The following is a 17,593-nucleotide window of genomic DNA, read 5'->3' as shown; positions in this document are numbered from 1 at the left end:
TGTCGGAATCTTCTGAAGTAGAATTTTTCCTTTTTCAAAGACTTCCCGCACAAAGTGATATCTTACGTCGATATGCTTGGTTCTTGAATGATAGACTTGATTTTTCGCTAAATGAATAGCGCTCTGACTGTCACAATATAAACTTATGTGACTTTGAACAACTCCTAAGTCTTTCAACAATCCATTAAGCCAAATAGCCTCCTTAACAACTTCTGTAACTGCCATATATTCTGCCTCTGTAGTAGACACAGCTACTGTAGACTGTAAGGTAGACTTCCAACTCACTGGGGCTTTCGCAAGAGTAAACAGATACCCCGTAGTTGAACGACGTTTATCTAAATCACCAGCAAAGTCGGAATCAACATATCCAACTACAAACTGACCAAGTGCTTCATCCTGTTCAAAAATTAAACCAACATCTACGGTTTTTCGAAGATACCGTAGAATCCATTTCACAGCTTGCCAATGTCCTTTTCCAGGATCATGCATATACCTGCTCACAACTCCAACAGCTTGTGAAATGTCAGGCCTCGTACACACCATCGCATACATCAAACTCCCAACTGCATTAGCATATGGGACTTTCGCCATATATTCTCTTTCATCTTCAGTCTTCGGAGATAATTGAGCACTAAGTTTCAAATGAGAAGCAAGTGGGGTACTTACATGTTTTGTGTTTTCATTTACACCAAAACATTGTAATACCTTTTTCAGATATTGCTTCTGATTTAAACAGAGCTTGCCTCTCGGTCTATCTCTACTTATCTCCATGTCGAGAATCTTCTTGGCCTCACCTAGATCTTTCATCTCGAACTCTTGATTCAACTGAGCCTTCAGCTTATCTATCTCATTTTGGCTCTTCGAAGCGATTAACATATCATCAACATACAAGAGTAGATAAATGAAAGATCCGTCATGCAGCTTCTGCAAATATACACAATTGTCATATTTGCTTTTTGTGTACTTCTGCCTTCTCATAAAGCTATCAAATCGCTTGTACCACTGCCTCAGGGATTGCTTCAATCCATATAGCGATTTGTTCAGCTTACAAACCCAATTTCTACCACCAGCATCTGTGTATCCTTCGGGCTGAGTCATATAGATCTCCTATTCTAACTCACCATGCAAGAAAGCCGTCTTAACATCAAGTTGAGCTAGTTCCAAATTCAACTGTGCTACCAAGGCCAACAAAATTCTAATGGAGGAATGCTTCACAACAGGGGAAAATACATCATTGTAGTCAATTCCCTCCTTCTGAGCGTAGCCTTTAGCTACCAATCTTGCCTTGTAGCGAATATCCTTCTTGCTAGGAGATTCATCTTTCTTTGCGAATACCCACTTGCATCCGATTGCCCTTTTACCTTTCGGTAATTGCGCCAATTCCCAAGTATTGTTCTTCAGGAGAGACTGCATTTCTTCATCCATGGCGCTTTTCCATTTATCACTTTCTAAGCTTTGCATTGCTTCTTGATAAGTGATAGGAATATCATCAACAACGGGAAGGGCGTAGGCCACCATATCAGTAAATCGAGCAGGTTTACGAATTTCTCTCCGTGGCCTTGCAACTGCAACTGGTTCTGGTGTACTTAGTGGTTCTTGGGTCAGAACCTCTTCAACCTCTAATTCCTCCATTGTGGCTGGAGAATTAGACTTATTAACTGGGCAAATCCCCATCTGCTCAAACTCCACCTGTTTTGGAGTACACTCCACCTGCTGTGGAGTATTGTTCGTCTGAATATCTTTATCTGCTACCTTTTTCAATGTGGCAGATTCATCAAAGGTAACATCTCTGCTACAGATCATTTTCTTTGTGCTTAAGCACCAAAGACGAAATCCCTTCACTCCCGAAGTGATTCTCATAAAGAGAGCTTTCTTTACCCTCGGATCTAACTTTGACTCCTTCACATGGTAATATGCAGTGGATCCAAACACATGTAAGGAATCATAATCTGTAGCCGGTTTTCTAAACCATACCTCCATAGGAGTTTTTCTTTGTAATGCAGATGATGGCAAACGATTAACAAGATGGCCAGCGTATGTCACAGCCTCAGCCCAAAATTGCTTGCCCAACCCAGCATTGGACAACATACATCGAACTTTCTCCAGCAATGTTCGATTCATACGCTCTGCCAATCCATTCTGCTGTGGTGTATCCCTAACTGTGAAGTGTCGAACAATACCATACTCTTGGCACACATCGAAGAACGGATCACTTTTATATTCCCCTCCATTGTCCGTCCTAAGCCGCTTGATTTTCTTGCCAGTCTGGTTTTCGATCATAGTTTTCCATTTAAGAAAAACTCTAAGCACTTCATCCTTAGTTCTCATGGTATACACCCAAACTCTTCTGGAAAAGTCATCAACAAAAGTAACAAAGTAGTGTTTTCCTCCCAATGAAGGTGTCTTGGAAGGCCCCCACACATCTGAGTGAACATATTCCAAAATACCTTTTGTATTATGGATAGTAGTACCGAATTTCACCCTCTTTTGCTTTCACAGAACACAATGCTCGCAAAATTTTAATTTGTAAGCCTTTGCACCTTTCAACAATCCTTGCTTTGCCAGAATTTGCAAGGATTTTTCGCTGGCATGTCCCAACTTCATATGCCACAACTGCATTGAGTCCAATTCTTTGTTACCGGAAGCTGTAGCGACTGCTCCAATAACTGTACTACCTTGGTAGTAATACAAGTTATTTTTCCTGATGCCCTTCAATATCACAAGTGCGCCAGATGTCACTTTCAAAATCCCATCTCTCATAGTAACAACTGAACCATTGGATTCCAAGGCTCCCAATGAGATGAGATTTTTCTTCAAACTGGGCACGTATCGAACATCAGTCAGAACTCTGGTTGATCCATCTTGATTCTTTAATTGGATTGAACCTATCCCAACAGTTTTACAGGCATTGTCATTGCCCATGTAAACAACTCCTCCATTTAGTTCTACTAAATCAGAGAACCACTCCCGGTTAGGGGACATATGATAGGTACAACCCGAATCCAATATCCATTCATCTGAATGGAACGACGACGATGATGCAACCAGTGATAGTTCAGAGTCACTAGTATCATGCTTAGCAACACAAGCATCTACAGCAGATTTTCCCTTATTCTTCAGCTTTGGACAATTTTTCTTCCAGTGGCCTTTCTCATGACAAAAAGCACATTCATCTTTCCCGAGTCTGGACTTTGACTTTGATCTCCCCTTTTGAGTTTTCTTCCGAGTGTATGAACGACCTCGGACTACTAAAGCTTCTGTATCTCTGATTGAGTTTTTCTGTTTGTCCTTCTTTCTCTGTTCATAACTGTATAAGGCCGCACAGGCTTCGCTCAGAGATATATCACTCCTGCCATGAAGTAGAGTAGTTTCTAGGAACTCAAACTCCTCAGGAAGTGACCCCAACAGCATCAAAGCCAAATCTTCATCTTTGAATGTCTCATCCATATTCAGCAAATCAGTGACTAACTGATTAAATTTGGTGATGTGATCATTCATTGTGGTACTTGGGACGTATGTGAAGCGAAACAGTCTTTTCTTCAAGTGGAGCTTATTTTGACTGTTTTTTTTCAAAAAAATTTCTTCAAGTGCCACCCACAACTTATTTGCAGAAGTCTCCTTTGAAAAAGCATACCTCTGCTCTCGATAAAGGCATGATCGAATTGTGCCACATGCCAACCGATTGATCGCCTTCCAATCTTTCTCCTGTACATCATCTGGTTTCTCTTCATCAATGGCAATGTCTAGACCCTGCTGAAAAAAGGGCATCTAGAACCTCACTTTGCCACATACCAAAATGGCCCGTGCCATTAAAGATCTCCACGGCCAATCTTGCATTTGCAATTGTCGGTCTTGTCCACATGGACGATGTTGAAGCTCCTACACCGACCGTTTTCTCCATAATCTTTCAATATACCTAATGAAATCTTTTCTGATGTGGAAGATCAGTTTAAACTGCAATCACAGAGCATACTACGATTAACCTTCGGCTCTGATACCACTTATTATTTCAATAGGGTCGGAAGCGTGTAAATTATTGTACTAAAAAATCACACAAAGTTCAATTCCCAAGGAAGAGAGGTGGATCACAAGGATCTCTTAAATACCAAGTCTTTCCTTAATCAGAATATTCCTTCTAACGTAATTTAATAGCACAATTAAATACTACTATTATACCCTCAAATATTGAAAGAAAAATAGGACAAAAGGAACATAAGAGTTTTAACGAGGTTCAGTAAATTATACCTACGTCCTCGGGCACTAACACCAGATGATAACTTTACTATCTCCAAAATATTACAAACAAATAGAATTCCTTAAGAATTCTCAAATGGGAGAAGAGAGAAAACTAAGAGAGAAAGATTGGTTGGGATGGTGTAAATGAGAAATGGTTAGGCCTATTTATAGTTGAGGTTTAGGGACTAACTTGCAAATGGCCTAAAAAATTAGGGACCAAAATTGCAATTATCCCATTCAACTTTAAACAACTTGCCTACCATTTTTTTCTTTCGGTGCCACTTGCACCTCCCATTTTTTTGACTTTTCAAGACCCCTTTTAATTTGTCTTTTCAATAGAGAGTGCATTCTCAGCTTTTTCTTGTAGAGAAGTATTTCATATGTAATTCCTTTTTTTTTTCGAGTTTTGATACCCAAAAGAAAATTTTGATCAAAATGAAAAATGTAAATGGAAAGAAAAGTGGGTTTGCAGATAAAGAACTTTTAATTGACATTGTTATTTGATTGTTTAAACTCTTTTCTTCGTTTGGACTTAACCTTAGCCGTTGTTATTAGAATATCATTCGGTAAAACTTTAATGATCGGTTTCAAGTTTAAAATGTAGGGTAGAGCCCCAGCAAAGATGTTTGTGATTCCACATTATGATTCATGACTAAAGGGAGAGTCACGCATAAATGATATAATATATGCTCAAATCTAGCCATAAGCTTAGTTGCAAATTCAGCCTAAACACATGATTCTATCTAAAACGGGTTTTTCTTGAAAAATGAATGCTGTCAACTATAAAGCACTAATTAATAGAGTTTGATTAGGCTTCAAAAGGTTATGAAATTTAAAAATGAGTCAATTTTCTTCTTTGGGCAAAGTCCTTTTGTGTTTGGGTTCTCTTGCCGCCTTTTAAGAGAAAAACAGAATTTAAGGATTACTTAGTTAGATGAAAAATTAAAAGAATGGATAGAGAAAATAAAAAAAAAGTAAAAAAAAAAGAAATTTGAGTGTGCAGATTAAAAAATGAGAGGAAAGAAAATATAAAATCAGTCCTTGAGGAGAAAAAATGAGAGAGATGTATATTATTTATTTTTCAAATGTTCTATTTTAATTTTTCACTTTTTACAATATTAAGCAAGGAATGAAAATAAAATTACTTTTTTTTCTTTCAATATTTCCATCCAAATAGGGAAAACAATTATTTCCCATCTTTCTTTGTTTTTACTTTCAATTTTTCAATTTTCTTTTCATTCTACCTATTAAAACCTAAATATTTTTTTACTTTCCCTAGAAAGCTTTCATTTTTAGTTATAAGTTTTTGGGGTTCATCATCCTTTCATCATATTCTACTATATTATAGTATTCTTTTATGCTTTGTTTGGTAGAATGAAAATAAATTGGAAAAATTAAAAATTAAAAGGATAAAAAAATAGAAAAATGAAAAATCTCATTTTTTATATAAGTGTGCTTAGATGAAAAATAAAGAGACAATAATTTTCTTTTCTTCTATTGCTTGGTAGAGTTTAAAAATAAAAGCAAAGAAAATAAAACATTCGAAAAGATACATAATTTTAAACTAACATACACATTTTTCTCCTCTCATCATTCTAATTTAGAATAATTAGTTTTTTTGTATTACGATGCATAGTCAAGAAATTTAGATAGTGGGGTCAATTTTTTAATCAATAAAATGTTTATAAATCTCTTATAAACTAATGCATAATATTTTTTTCCCTTCTTGTTCTTCCTCTACTTCATTAGTAGACTTTCTTTTAAAATATTTTTCCATTTTGTTTAACAAAAAACAAATATATCTAAGCCTTAAACACATAAAGGTATTAACAAAGTCAAAATACAATTATAAATTTTCTTTAATAAAAAGAAACTCACGTTAAGTATTTTTTTGGTGCCATACGAATACAATTTTTCAATTTTTCAAACATAAGAAATTTCTACTTAATATTCAAGAAATTTAAAATTATAAATACAATCAATCCTAATATCTTCAAGGATTTGTATTAATCAACTTCTATAAATTATTATCCAATCACGATATTAGAAATTTCATACAAAATCATTACCCCAAAATTATTTAATAAATAAAACAACTAAAAGAGTAATCAATCCTACTTTTCTAAAAGAGTAATCAATAAAGCTTGAAAAAAAAAACACAAGAGTTGTTGTCAAATTAGAAAAATCCACTTGAAAGTATTGAAAAGTTCAACTCATATCTTAGAAATTCTAGAAAGTGTGTGAGAGATTAAGGGTGTGTTTGGTTCAGTTGAAAAGTGGAAAGATGAAAGGAGGGAGTATAAAAGTGAAAAGAAAATAAATTTTAAGGGTATTTGGTGGGGAAGAAAAGTGAGAAGAAATAAAATAGAAGAGATGATTATTTTTTATCCTAATGCATAAAAATCGATCATTCCAAATTGAAATGATAGGAGAAAAGAAGATGAGAGAAATGTGTACTTAAGTTCAAAATTATGTGTTTTATTTTTTTTCCTTTCGTTTTTTTAACTCTATCAAGTAATGAATGGAAAGAAAATTATTTTTTCTTTCAATTTTTTCATCTTTACTACCAAGCATACCTATAAAAAAAATGCATTTAGTTTTAGAGAATATTCTCTGTTTTCATTTTTCTTTTTCTATTTTCTTAAAATTGAAAAATACGTTTGGTAAATAAAAATGGAAAAAAAAATCAATAATAAAATAGTGAAAACACATTTGGTATGTATTTTTCAAAATAGAAATGAAAAAAATTATTAAATAATTAAATAAAAGTATAATTTATTAAAAATGTATAACAGTAGTAAAATAAAATGTAATTAAATAAAAAAAATTGCTTCTAAAATATTTCCAACCAAAGTAAATTTAATGCTTAAAATGAAACTTAAAAAAAATGTTTTTTTCTTTCAATTTTTTCTATTTTCCCAAAATATTTTTATTGAAAATAATGAAAACATTTTCTTTTTAAATCTCTAATTTCATATATTTTCATTTTCATTTTCAAAAGCTCATTTCAAATTTTTTTTAATTAAATATGTTTACTTCACTATTTTTCATTTTTCAATAAAATAAAAATGAAAACTATTCTTGTTTCCTGGAACCAAATGCACCCTTATATTTTCCATCTTTCTATTTTTTTATTCCTTCAATTTTCTATCTTTTTAATTTTTTTTCACTCTACCAAACAAAACTTAGAACTTTTATATTTTCTTTCTATTAAAAAAAATTAAAATTATTGAATATATGTTATCATTTATTTTGTTTAAGGCCGAACTCAAGTTGCACAATCGGAAGCTCAAATTCGTTCAGATATTATTATTGTTATTATTATTGCAACCGTCACATTATATTTTAACTTCCAAAATTCTTGTTAAAAAAATAATTAAGTTGTTGAGTATTTAGGTTTAAGTTTAGTCATGCACAATTATTATGTCTGGGTTTCCATTTTTGTCATGCGTGGGTTTTAATTTGGTGAATTAGTTTTAGTCTGGATTATTTTAATTTTTAATCTGTTTCTATTTAGTATTGGTTTGATTCTACATTATACTTTCACAAATATATATATTTATAATTATATTATATTTGTACTTCTGAACTTTAAAGAGAGAATTTAGATTAAAAAGAAGAAGAAGATGACTTAGAAATTTTGCTTTGAAATTTGCTTATAGCATTTGAAGTCATTCATGATATGGAGAAAGCTATTATATTGTATTATAATAAATAAACAAAATACATTAATCGAAAATATCATATTATTTGAGAGGTTGTAGTTGACAAAATAATGGATGTAGTCAAAATTACATCTAAGGCAACCTTATTGATCCATTTAAGAAAATTCTGGTGGCTAGGAATTTTGATAAAAATATAGAGGGGATGAGAATACAAAATATGGCTCGTTTACATCATTCGGATAAATGAGAGGTTATTAAGATTTAGTATCCTGAGTATAGTTTATTCGTCATTTCTATTTGTAATTTTTTGAATAGATCAATTTAATAAAAAAAAATTATTCACTTTAACCCCATTTGTATTTTTCCTAAAAATTAGTTAACTATTGTCCAAACTATAAGCTAAAATCAAAGTTCAAAAATTTTTGTTACCAAAAATTTACCAACATATACATGACAAGTTTCTAAAGAGACAATGCCAAACACGAGGGGACATCAATCTTTGGCACTACTTGAAAGATACTTCAACAAATGTGTTAAATTTTGTATCAGTATTTTTTATATTTAAAATAAAATTTACTGTTAGAAGTTGATGTAGATTTTTTGTGGGTTAATATTTATTTCTTAATATTTATTTATAATTTTTTGTTTATTGGTGTAAAAAGTCTTCAATTTTTTTCAAAAAAAAAAATTAAACTTTTGTTTTTTTTTTCACTCAGTTGGTATTTAAACTTTCAAAATGAATAAAAAAAGCTTTCAAACTTTAAAAAAAAAAAGCATAAAAAAATGCATAAAAAAGGTCTTCAAACTTTAAAAAAAAAACAATTAAGCCCCTTTTTTTTTCACTCAATTGGGTACTTGAACTGTCAAAATGCATTAAAAGAGCCCTTTGACCGTTAACTTTAATAGTTGATCGTTAAAGTTAACTGGTCCTAATTTTTTTTAGTTAAAGTCACCTCGTATTACAACTATTGTGTGACATTTAACAAAAAAAATTATAAAAAAATTTAATAAATTTATAAAAATTATTAAATTTTAATAAAAATAAGAAAAAAATTATAAAATCATGAAAATGTAAAAAAAATTGTGAATTTTTATAAAAATAATAAAAAATTATAAAATGCATAAAAAATAACTTTTAACCATTAACTTTAACCGTTGACTTTAAAGCTAACGACTCCCGATTTTTTTCAATTAAAGCGATTACGTGACATGTGACACGAAAAATGATAAAAAAATAAAAATCAAATAATTATTCCAAATATAATTTTTTTAATAAATATAAATTTTAATTAATTATTTTAAATATCATTACGTTTATAAATCAACTTACAAAATTATATAATACTAGAAAGGTTATTATTCTTAGTATTAGGACTTAAAATTTGGATATGTTAAAAAGGGAAACGAAAAATATTAAAAAAGTCTAAATGTGGGAAGCCCTGAATATATGTGTCCATTGGTTACGCACCAAAGGAGCAACGAGGTCTTGGTGGTACCCCATAGTTTTGGTTGGTATAGTGATTCGTGAATCATCCTCGAGAAAAAAAAATGGTTGATTCAAGCTTAATGATTACAAATGGTTCCATGGCTGATAATATCCAACTACGTAATATTTTATGTTGGAAATTTGTCTGATGATAGTTAAACTCGAATCAGAAACCACTACTACAACAGTGGAAGATGCTAATTACAATCAGATTTCAATACTTCTTTAGGTAAAAAACAGTCAAAGGTAAGAAAAGAAATGGCATTGTTGTGAAATAAAAAGGTTTATGTATATTACTGATAAAACACTAATCAACTTATCTTCTGTTTAAGTTATGGTATATATCATGGTTTGGGGATTGATAGCAATGGATTCTGGGTTTTAGTGGTGGAAATTTGAAAGCCACAAGGCATATCGAAGCAAGTCAAATAAAAAAGACGATTCATGTCAACATTTCATTAGATACTTAAATATGCTTTATTTGAGAAAGAAAATATATAAATAAAAAGGAGCTCCTTTAAGCTTAGTAATTACAAATGGTGGATACATCCCCTGGGAATCTATAGGGGAGGAGTGCGATTGGATGAGTGAATGAAATCCATCCAGAATCATGAACTTACTCAAAATAATATTTTATAGTGCAAAATCATATCATGGGATGACAGTTTACAGTTGAATCAGAAAAGCACTACCATAAGTTGCTAGTGATTCCCCCCCTGTTTTAGGCTAGTGGATGATGTTTATGTTGGAAAATTTTAGACGATAATTGAATGCCTTTCCTCTTGTAATTTTTCATCTCTGATCAAGGTTCCTTTGGTGCCGTCATCAACTGTGATACCCATATCTATTTTAACTGCTTCAATTATTTGCCCATCCATTAGTGGCGATGGTGGTGGTGGAGACTTCTTGTAATCCTTGTTTTTGCCCCATAACACCAGATATAGACCCACAATTATGATGATAGCTCCAATCACCCTGCATAACATAACATAACATTATTATATCAGCTTTGTTTTTTGGGGTTTTTAAAAGAAAAAATTGTGAAATTACCTTCCCAGAAACATTTGTTCAGCCAGAATGAAAGAGGATATAATGGCTACAATAACCATGCATAGGGGACTAAAAGCTGTCACAAATACTGGACCTCTGTGTCTCATTATCATCCCTTGAATGTAATAAGCAAGTCCTGAACATACAATACCCTGCAACCATGCAATTTTCAGATATTGTGTTCAAAAATAAAATGATATTCGAATTATGGTTTGAGAATTTCCTCACCTACTTAATTTGATCTAATTTTTATCCTCATCATGTTATTGTTAAAATAATATCGGTAAATAATTGGTGATTATAATTCTTACAGTGTATGCAGCAGTGAGCAACTTGGTGTCCCATTTAATGGCCCAAATGGCAGCATTTCCCTTTTCCATAATCAAAGCAGCTATTGTACCTTCAAGGGTGCCCAACAGGCATATCCAAACTGTTAGAGAAAGGTCAGCTGGATAGGTTTCCAGAGTGATTGCCTATGAAATAAAAAACATAAAAATTTACATCATAATTAAGCAAATCAATGAACAAATATTAGGGCAGAATTTCGTATGTCACTTACTTGGAGAATTACGAAACAAGCATAGCTGAAGCAGCCAATTGTGATGAGTACACCACCTTTAATGCAATCGTGGAGATCGGTCCCGTTTTTGGATGCTGCTTCATGGTTGTTTCTTCCCTTGGTCCAAAACAACTCAAGCACTGGTCCTTTCATCAGCGTCATCACCATCGCTCCAGCAACTGTTGCAAGGGTTCCTATAATCTTTCCATGGCTACGGATGGACCTTAACTTCACCTTCTCAAGCCTACATCCACATGATTAAGCAGATTTTATTGAATATTCATGAACAAAACTGTTGATTTGTGGGGTTCTTTTCTACCTGAAAATCCAAGCCATAACGAAAGTTATAGCAGGAAGAATATTGTACATGGCAGTTGCAAAGGTTGCAGTTGTGTATTTCATTCCCAGAAAATACAAGTTTTGGTCAATTACTGGCCTGCCAAACAATATATATTAAAATTGTCAGATGTTATTAAACTTGATGGTAAAAACAGAAAGCTGTAGTAAATTGAAATTTGGATAGTTACTCCAGTAAGCCTAGCACCATTATTTGGATGAAGATTCTCATGGTCATCTTAGGCCTCACTTTCCTGTCAAACAGAAAAGAGTAGATATTGCTAAAAGGGTAAAAATGGCACGAATGGAGTTTAAGAGAGAGAGAGAAAGAAGAAGAATATACTTGTCGAGAAAAGCAGCGAAAGGAGCCATAACAAGGGTGGCAATGGCATGGCGGTAAACAACGAGTACGTAATTGCTCATCCCCAGGTTTAATGCAGTCTTAGATAAGATATCCATGCCTGCATACCCAACTTGCAAGAAAACTGCAGCAAAGAATGGCTTATACGTGCCTCCTAATGAACCATCTACTTGGTTCTCCATTTTTATCCTACGGATTTAAGACTTCACTATCCAATTCAATTGCTATAATATTAACTTGTAAATCAGCCAAGTTTATTGAAGAGATGAACTCATTGAGGATGAGCAATTTTCTGCTATCTATTTCTTCCTATTTATATGCTAAAGTTGACACACTTTTGATACCTCATAACTCAAGTCTTTCTCTTGCAGCTTTCAAAAGGAAAAAAAAAATCTGTTGCAGAACATTTATTTTACTATTAAGGTCGGGCCCAATTAATGGCTGCCTATAACTCGTTGAATTATTGTTTTTAAAAGATAGTATTTAAAATAAAAACTCTAACACAATATACACTCGAGATTATTAAACTATCTAATACGTTTACGTTTTGGTTACTCAATTTTAAAATGTTACAAAATGATAATTTAACTATTCGAAAATTTTTATTTAAGTAACTGAACTATTAAAATCATCGTTGTATGGTTTTCTTTGTTCGCACCGTCTGCATCAATCGAAAACTCTCCTTCCTTTTTTCTTCTGTAGTTCAGTTTTTTTTTCATAAAATGATTTTGAGTGCCATGAATCTGCGAATCAAAATCCAAACAATTTTCTTCTTTGATCTCCGGCACTGATCGTTAGATCGACTTAAATTTAAGTTATGTTCTTTTGCTCGTTGATGGATATTGATCTAGCATATAGATCATTGAGTCATTGCCTAGAGCTCACTAGCTGGGCTTAAAAAAAAACTTAACAACCTAATAATTTAAATGAAAATTTTTAAATAGTTCAGTAACCTTTTTTTAATCTTTTAAAATTGAATGATCAAAACATAAACTTATTATTATACCGAATAATTATAATTATTTTAATATATTTAAAAATACCTCAACTCTTAAAAGAAAAACAGTTCCAAAATCATTTGCAACTGGACACAATGCAACTTAGCTAATTTATTGCCGTATTTTAACCCATCTATCTTGATTATTTTCTACAAAAAAGTATTGGTGTGACATTATTTAGCAAGATATTAAATTTGAGGAAGTTAAAGCGAAAAGAATCTCTTTTAATTCATTTCATAATGGGAAATTTAATTGAGACGTAATTTTATTAGTTGATGGCTATCGTACTAGTTCGGTTATACAAATCAAGTATTGCCTTTATATTGAGGAATTGGTTAGTATTTCATGTACAAGTAAAGTGAGCACTGGCTCGTTAATTTTAAAGCAACTTGCTTTAGGCTTCTTAATAACTTGTTTTTATCTATTTGTGGCTAAAGGTGAAAGATTTAGTGAGAGAGCGAATGTAGATAAATAAATAAATAAGTGTGAGTTTTATTATTTTGTAAGTAAAATATCATATCTTGTAATATATATTCATAGTAGTTTTTTTTTTCTGGATAAGAAGAAAAGGTTTCGAACATAATTTGGTATTTAAAAAGAAGAAATACTTTGTTGATGGAAATTTATGGGTTTGGGGAATTTGATTTTGTGATTTTCGTGTGAAAGAGTTATTTGATTTAATGAGATAACAATTCAATGGGATTTTTGGAAACTCCTCTGGTTTCTAAATGAAGGAAAGATGAAGTATCTTTTAAAAAATAAGTTATTTTTTTATTTTTTATTAGAATTAAGATTAAATTAAGATAATATGTAAATGTTGAGAGTTATATTTTTCAAAATTATGATTAAACTGATACAATATATAAACATCGAGGATTGAATTTGTTATTATACTAATTTTAAAACTACCACATCATCTCTTCCCTTATCCATAAATGGAATTGGACCAAAAAAAAAAGACAAATATATATGATCAGTTAGGTAATCATTTTGTAATTTTTTTATAATTAAGTGAGCAAAAGTGAAATTTTTAAGTATAATTTGTTATTTGTAATGTAGTTTACTTAATATTTATCAAATTACATAATAATTAAATAGTATTTATTATCAACTATTTATACCAATGGCAACAAAAAGTTTGTGTATTGACAAAAAAAAAAAAGAAAAACTCAACAGTAAAATGTTAGAGCAATTAAATAAAATTAAAAAATATATTTTTTTTATTAATTTTATTAATAATCATAGGAATACTTTCATCTTTTTCTTTCTCGTACAAACATAAAATAAAATATGAGAGGCGTTTTCAGTTTTTTTTCATGTTTAAAAGCAACTCCTTTTAATAAAATAAAAGGAGGAGGAGGAGGAGGAAATTTAAAACGAAACGCACACTTAATGTAAGCAAAGCAAAACCATTGTCTTGTAGATCAGATGTCAATGCCACTTCTTTAATAAGTTTTAGTAGCTTTGCGTGGTGGAGTTGCTTTTTGTTTTTGTTATTTTGTCCCGAAAGTTAAGGTTTAAAGACTGTTTCGTGTCTGCTTTGCATTACTCCATCCATATAAACATTAAGAGTAAAAAGGGATTCCCTCTGTTGGGTGCCTTTAGACAATCCACTCCCACATGAACAAGATAGGGATTTTATTTTTTTGGATATTTGGTTAGGCAATGAGGAGGGTGAATAGAGTGGGTGATATGGACCAAATTGTTTTCCCAAAGCTGTTTAGGTAAAATTTCAGAAACTTCCAATGATGAGAACGTCAAAAGGATGATCTAAATTTGGTTTTAAGAGTGTATTTCAATTCAACGCCTATTATCCTATCTTAAAAGAAAAAAGAAAAAAAAATTGTGTGTTTCACTGCTTAAATCGGTAATCACTCTTCGATAAGTAAAATGTGGAGTATGTCTCGCATTTTAAGTTAAAATAGAGAATGATGCCTCAATGTCGAGGAACACGATAATGCAACAAGATATAGAAATATGCAGTTGATTCTTTAGACGATAATTTTAGGATTATTTCTTAGTTAGACCCTAAACATTTAATAGTATATTGCATTAATTGCTATCTAAAGTGTATCTAGGGTAAGTGTGCACCAAATAACATGTAGCCTATCTAAGTCACTTTAGAGTCATCGAGATTAGTGTGTGAGTTAGATCTAGATACAGAAAATAACACAATCAAGAGAAAATTTTATGTTTCTGTTTGAAAGCTTTTTCTTTCGGGGTTTCGTTTTTTATTAGTTTTGATTTTCTCCATCTTATATTTTTCTCTTATTTGTGGAATTTCTTTTTACCATAGTTTTTTTTATCTTTTTCGAAAGAGTTTTTCCATATAAAATTTATGTGCTTAATATTTTCAATTTTTTTTTATTTTACTTGTTCATTACTGACATGAGTTTATCTCAATACAAAAGTTATTTAATCTTTGTCCAACGTTTACTTGCATATATTTGACATGTGTTGGGTTGATTAAAAGAGATATTTTAGGTCCCAACACCCATGCTTAGCTCGCTACTGGATTTTGATTAACACCGCCAAAAATATAATTCTCATTTGGCTCAAATCAATAGCTCCATTGGAGGCTCTTGAACAATTATGATTGTAATGGGGAGCCACATAGGAAATTGTGGGTCAATTCACCTCATAAAAAATATATTTTATGTTACTGATAAATTAATTTATATAAAAAAAATTATCTCTCTCCACTTAGTAAAATTATTTTTTTCTTTCAATATTATTATTTTCTCTCAAATCTATCCTCTTCTTCACACATATTCTAGAATTTTTACAAGAAATGTGATTATTTTTTTTAATACTTTCAAGTAAGTGTTTCTAATTTTGTAATTTTTTTTAAATCTTGATTGATTAACCGTTACAAAATTAGTATAGTAGTTATCTTGTGATAAATTAAGATTTTTATGTAAAATTAAATTTTTATTGATTCAATGATTTTGAGAGATTGATTTTGCATGAAATTTCTAATATAGTAGATGAGTAATATTTTTTAAAGATTAATTAATACGAATCTCTAAAGAAATTAATATTGATTGTCGAATATCGTGAACATTGGTTAAATTTTAGCAATTTTGTTTAAAATTTCTTTTTGTTAGCAAAAATTTTATTAACCTTGCATTTATGTTCAATTTGTATTTTGCATATTGTATTCTTATAGCATAAAAAGGCACTTAAAATAGTTTTTTTTTAATAATATTATATTTTATCTCTAACTACATATTAGAATTGCAAATAGTAAAAAGACGCTAATTAATTTATTTGTTATCATATCTATTCTTTTTTATATAATATCTAAAATTATTTATAGCCCCTCTCCAACCTAACTTTTGAATAGAAGTATAATGCGCTTCAGCACACTTAAACCCACGTCCTTTTACACCGACAACAATACTGATACCTATCAAACTAAAACACAACTGGCATCAATAGAAAGATTTAACTTCTATGAATTGTTGTTGGTTTAATACTCTAATAATATGACTGGTTTTATGAAAAATTTTATGTGTTTAAAACTTAAAATTATTAAGTTAATATTTTAATAGTTTTAAAATTTATTATATTATACAATAATTTATGGAGTGTTGATGCTATTGCTAAGCATTAATGTTTATTTTAAAAAAATAAAAAATTTTGATGGAGCGGCCAGACCGTTGCCGCATGTTTTGTAAAAAGTAAAATAGTGTCAGAAGATGAACACCACTTTTTTCATTAATGCATCGAGTAATTTATTTGTGTAGCCCATAGATGAGTCTAAGTTGAGGCATTTTTGTTTTTGCTTATGCATATTCCACTAATCACAAAAAGGGGTGTGGATAGGACGAAATTGCTTTGTATTGAAACATCAAGCTCCATTATTGGTAAGCTAAAGGAAGGTTAAGATTTCTTCTTTTTCGTTTATTCCAACATGAAAATCTCTTATCAGATATCTTTCTTCAGCTTTATTGTTCAGTTGTTTTCTTGAATTCTTCAGAGGAAGGAAGACCATTCCATGGTGAAAAAATGAAAGCCTTATTGTCCTCTCCGTTTCATGGCTTACGCTCCCACTTGCTGCACGTTTGCTTCATTGCGCCATTTCTGCATGCATTCGCACTAACATTTGTGCTTTTAATGAAATATGGGTCTGATGGGTGGAAACCCTCTCTCTCGTGATTTATGCTGCGACTTGACTGCCACTTAAACCCTAATGAATTTATAGTGAAAGAATATAAGACTGTTCTTTTCTTTTTTCTGGTCAATAAAGAGGATTAGACCTGTGGTCGTAAAGGAGACGAAAAAGATACCTCAGAAACCAGAGATAAAAAGAGGGGGGGGCGGGGAAAAAGAGCTGCCTGACATACCCTGTGATGCCATAACCATTATTTCATTATCGTTCTGATTCAGCACTACAGCAACAAAGTCATTTTAATTGTGATTAATTCTAGATAACAACAATCGTGAATGTCCAATTCGGATAAAGTGGCATCGCCTGTTCATCAATTTGACTAATAATTACCAAGTAATCAATTTGGATTCTGTTAAGCTTTATAGAGCAAGTTGAGGAATAAAAATATATAGCAGTTGAAACGAATCAAGATAAACATGAGAACACGACTCATCCAAATGCCTCAATTGTTTGTGTCAGAAATACGTCTTTGTAACTTAGTAGTGCGTTGTAACAAATAATGATGCTACCTACCAAAAAACTAAAGCAGCATTTCCAGGTGATTAGGGAATGCAGTATAACAAAGGACATTCCATCCCATCATTGCAATGTTAAATGTTACCTAGGCCAAGGAGCACACCATCCTCCTCAATCCCATCATCATTAACAATGTATATTTGGGGATAACCGCGGTTAAGGGCATAAATCAATCGGGCCTGAGCGAGTTTACTTGGGTCTAAGGCTTATTC

General features: G+C 31.5%; 1 protein-coding gene across 1 annotated transcript; it reads right to left on the bottom strand.

Annotated features, from left to right (window-relative positions):
• Nucleotides 1–9,885: 9,885 nt before the first annotated feature.
• LOC107889717 (WAT1-related protein At2g37460) lies at nucleotides 9,886–12,069 on the bottom strand. Its single transcript, XM_016814253.2, has 7 exons — nucleotides 11,676–12,069; nucleotides 11,524–11,586; nucleotides 11,316–11,432; nucleotides 10,997–11,240; nucleotides 10,749–10,910; nucleotides 10,438–10,589; nucleotides 9,886–10,362 (listed from the first exon to the last, which is right to left on the bottom strand). The coding sequence occupies exons 1-7, from the start codon at nucleotides 11,873–11,875 to the stop codon at nucleotides 10,143–10,145; spliced, it is 1,158 nt and encodes a 385-aa protein (XP_016669742.1). The 5' UTR covers nucleotides 11,876–12,069; the 3' UTR covers nucleotides 9,886–10,142.
• Nucleotides 12,070–17,593: the final 5,524 nt, after the last annotated feature.

This window comes from Gossypium hirsutum, chromosome A09 (assembly GCF_007990345.1).
Source record: "Gossypium hirsutum isolate 1008001.06 chromosome A09, Gossypium_hirsutum_v2.1, whole genome shotgun sequence".
NCBI lineage: Eukaryota > Viridiplantae > Streptophyta > Magnoliopsida > Malvales > Malvaceae > Gossypium > Gossypium hirsutum.
This window is presented reverse-complemented; position numbering and strand designations above follow the sequence as displayed.

What these genes read in the sequence shown, in the direction of transcription:
- LOC107889717 (XM_016814253.2), bottom strand. Translation starts at nt 11,875, where the DNA reads ATGGAGAACCAAGTAGATGGTTCATTAGGAGGCACGTATAAGCCATTC. An exon ending in TTCGCTGCTTTTCTCGACAA is followed by an intron (nt 11,587 to 11,675) that starts GTATATTCTTCT and finishes TCTGTTTGACAG; the next exon opens with GAAAGTGAGGCCTAAGATGA. An exon ending in CTTGTTTCGTAATTCTCCAA is followed by an intron (nt 10,911 to 10,996) that starts GTAAGTGACATA and finishes TTTATTTCATAG; the next exon opens with GCAATCACTCTGGAAACCTA.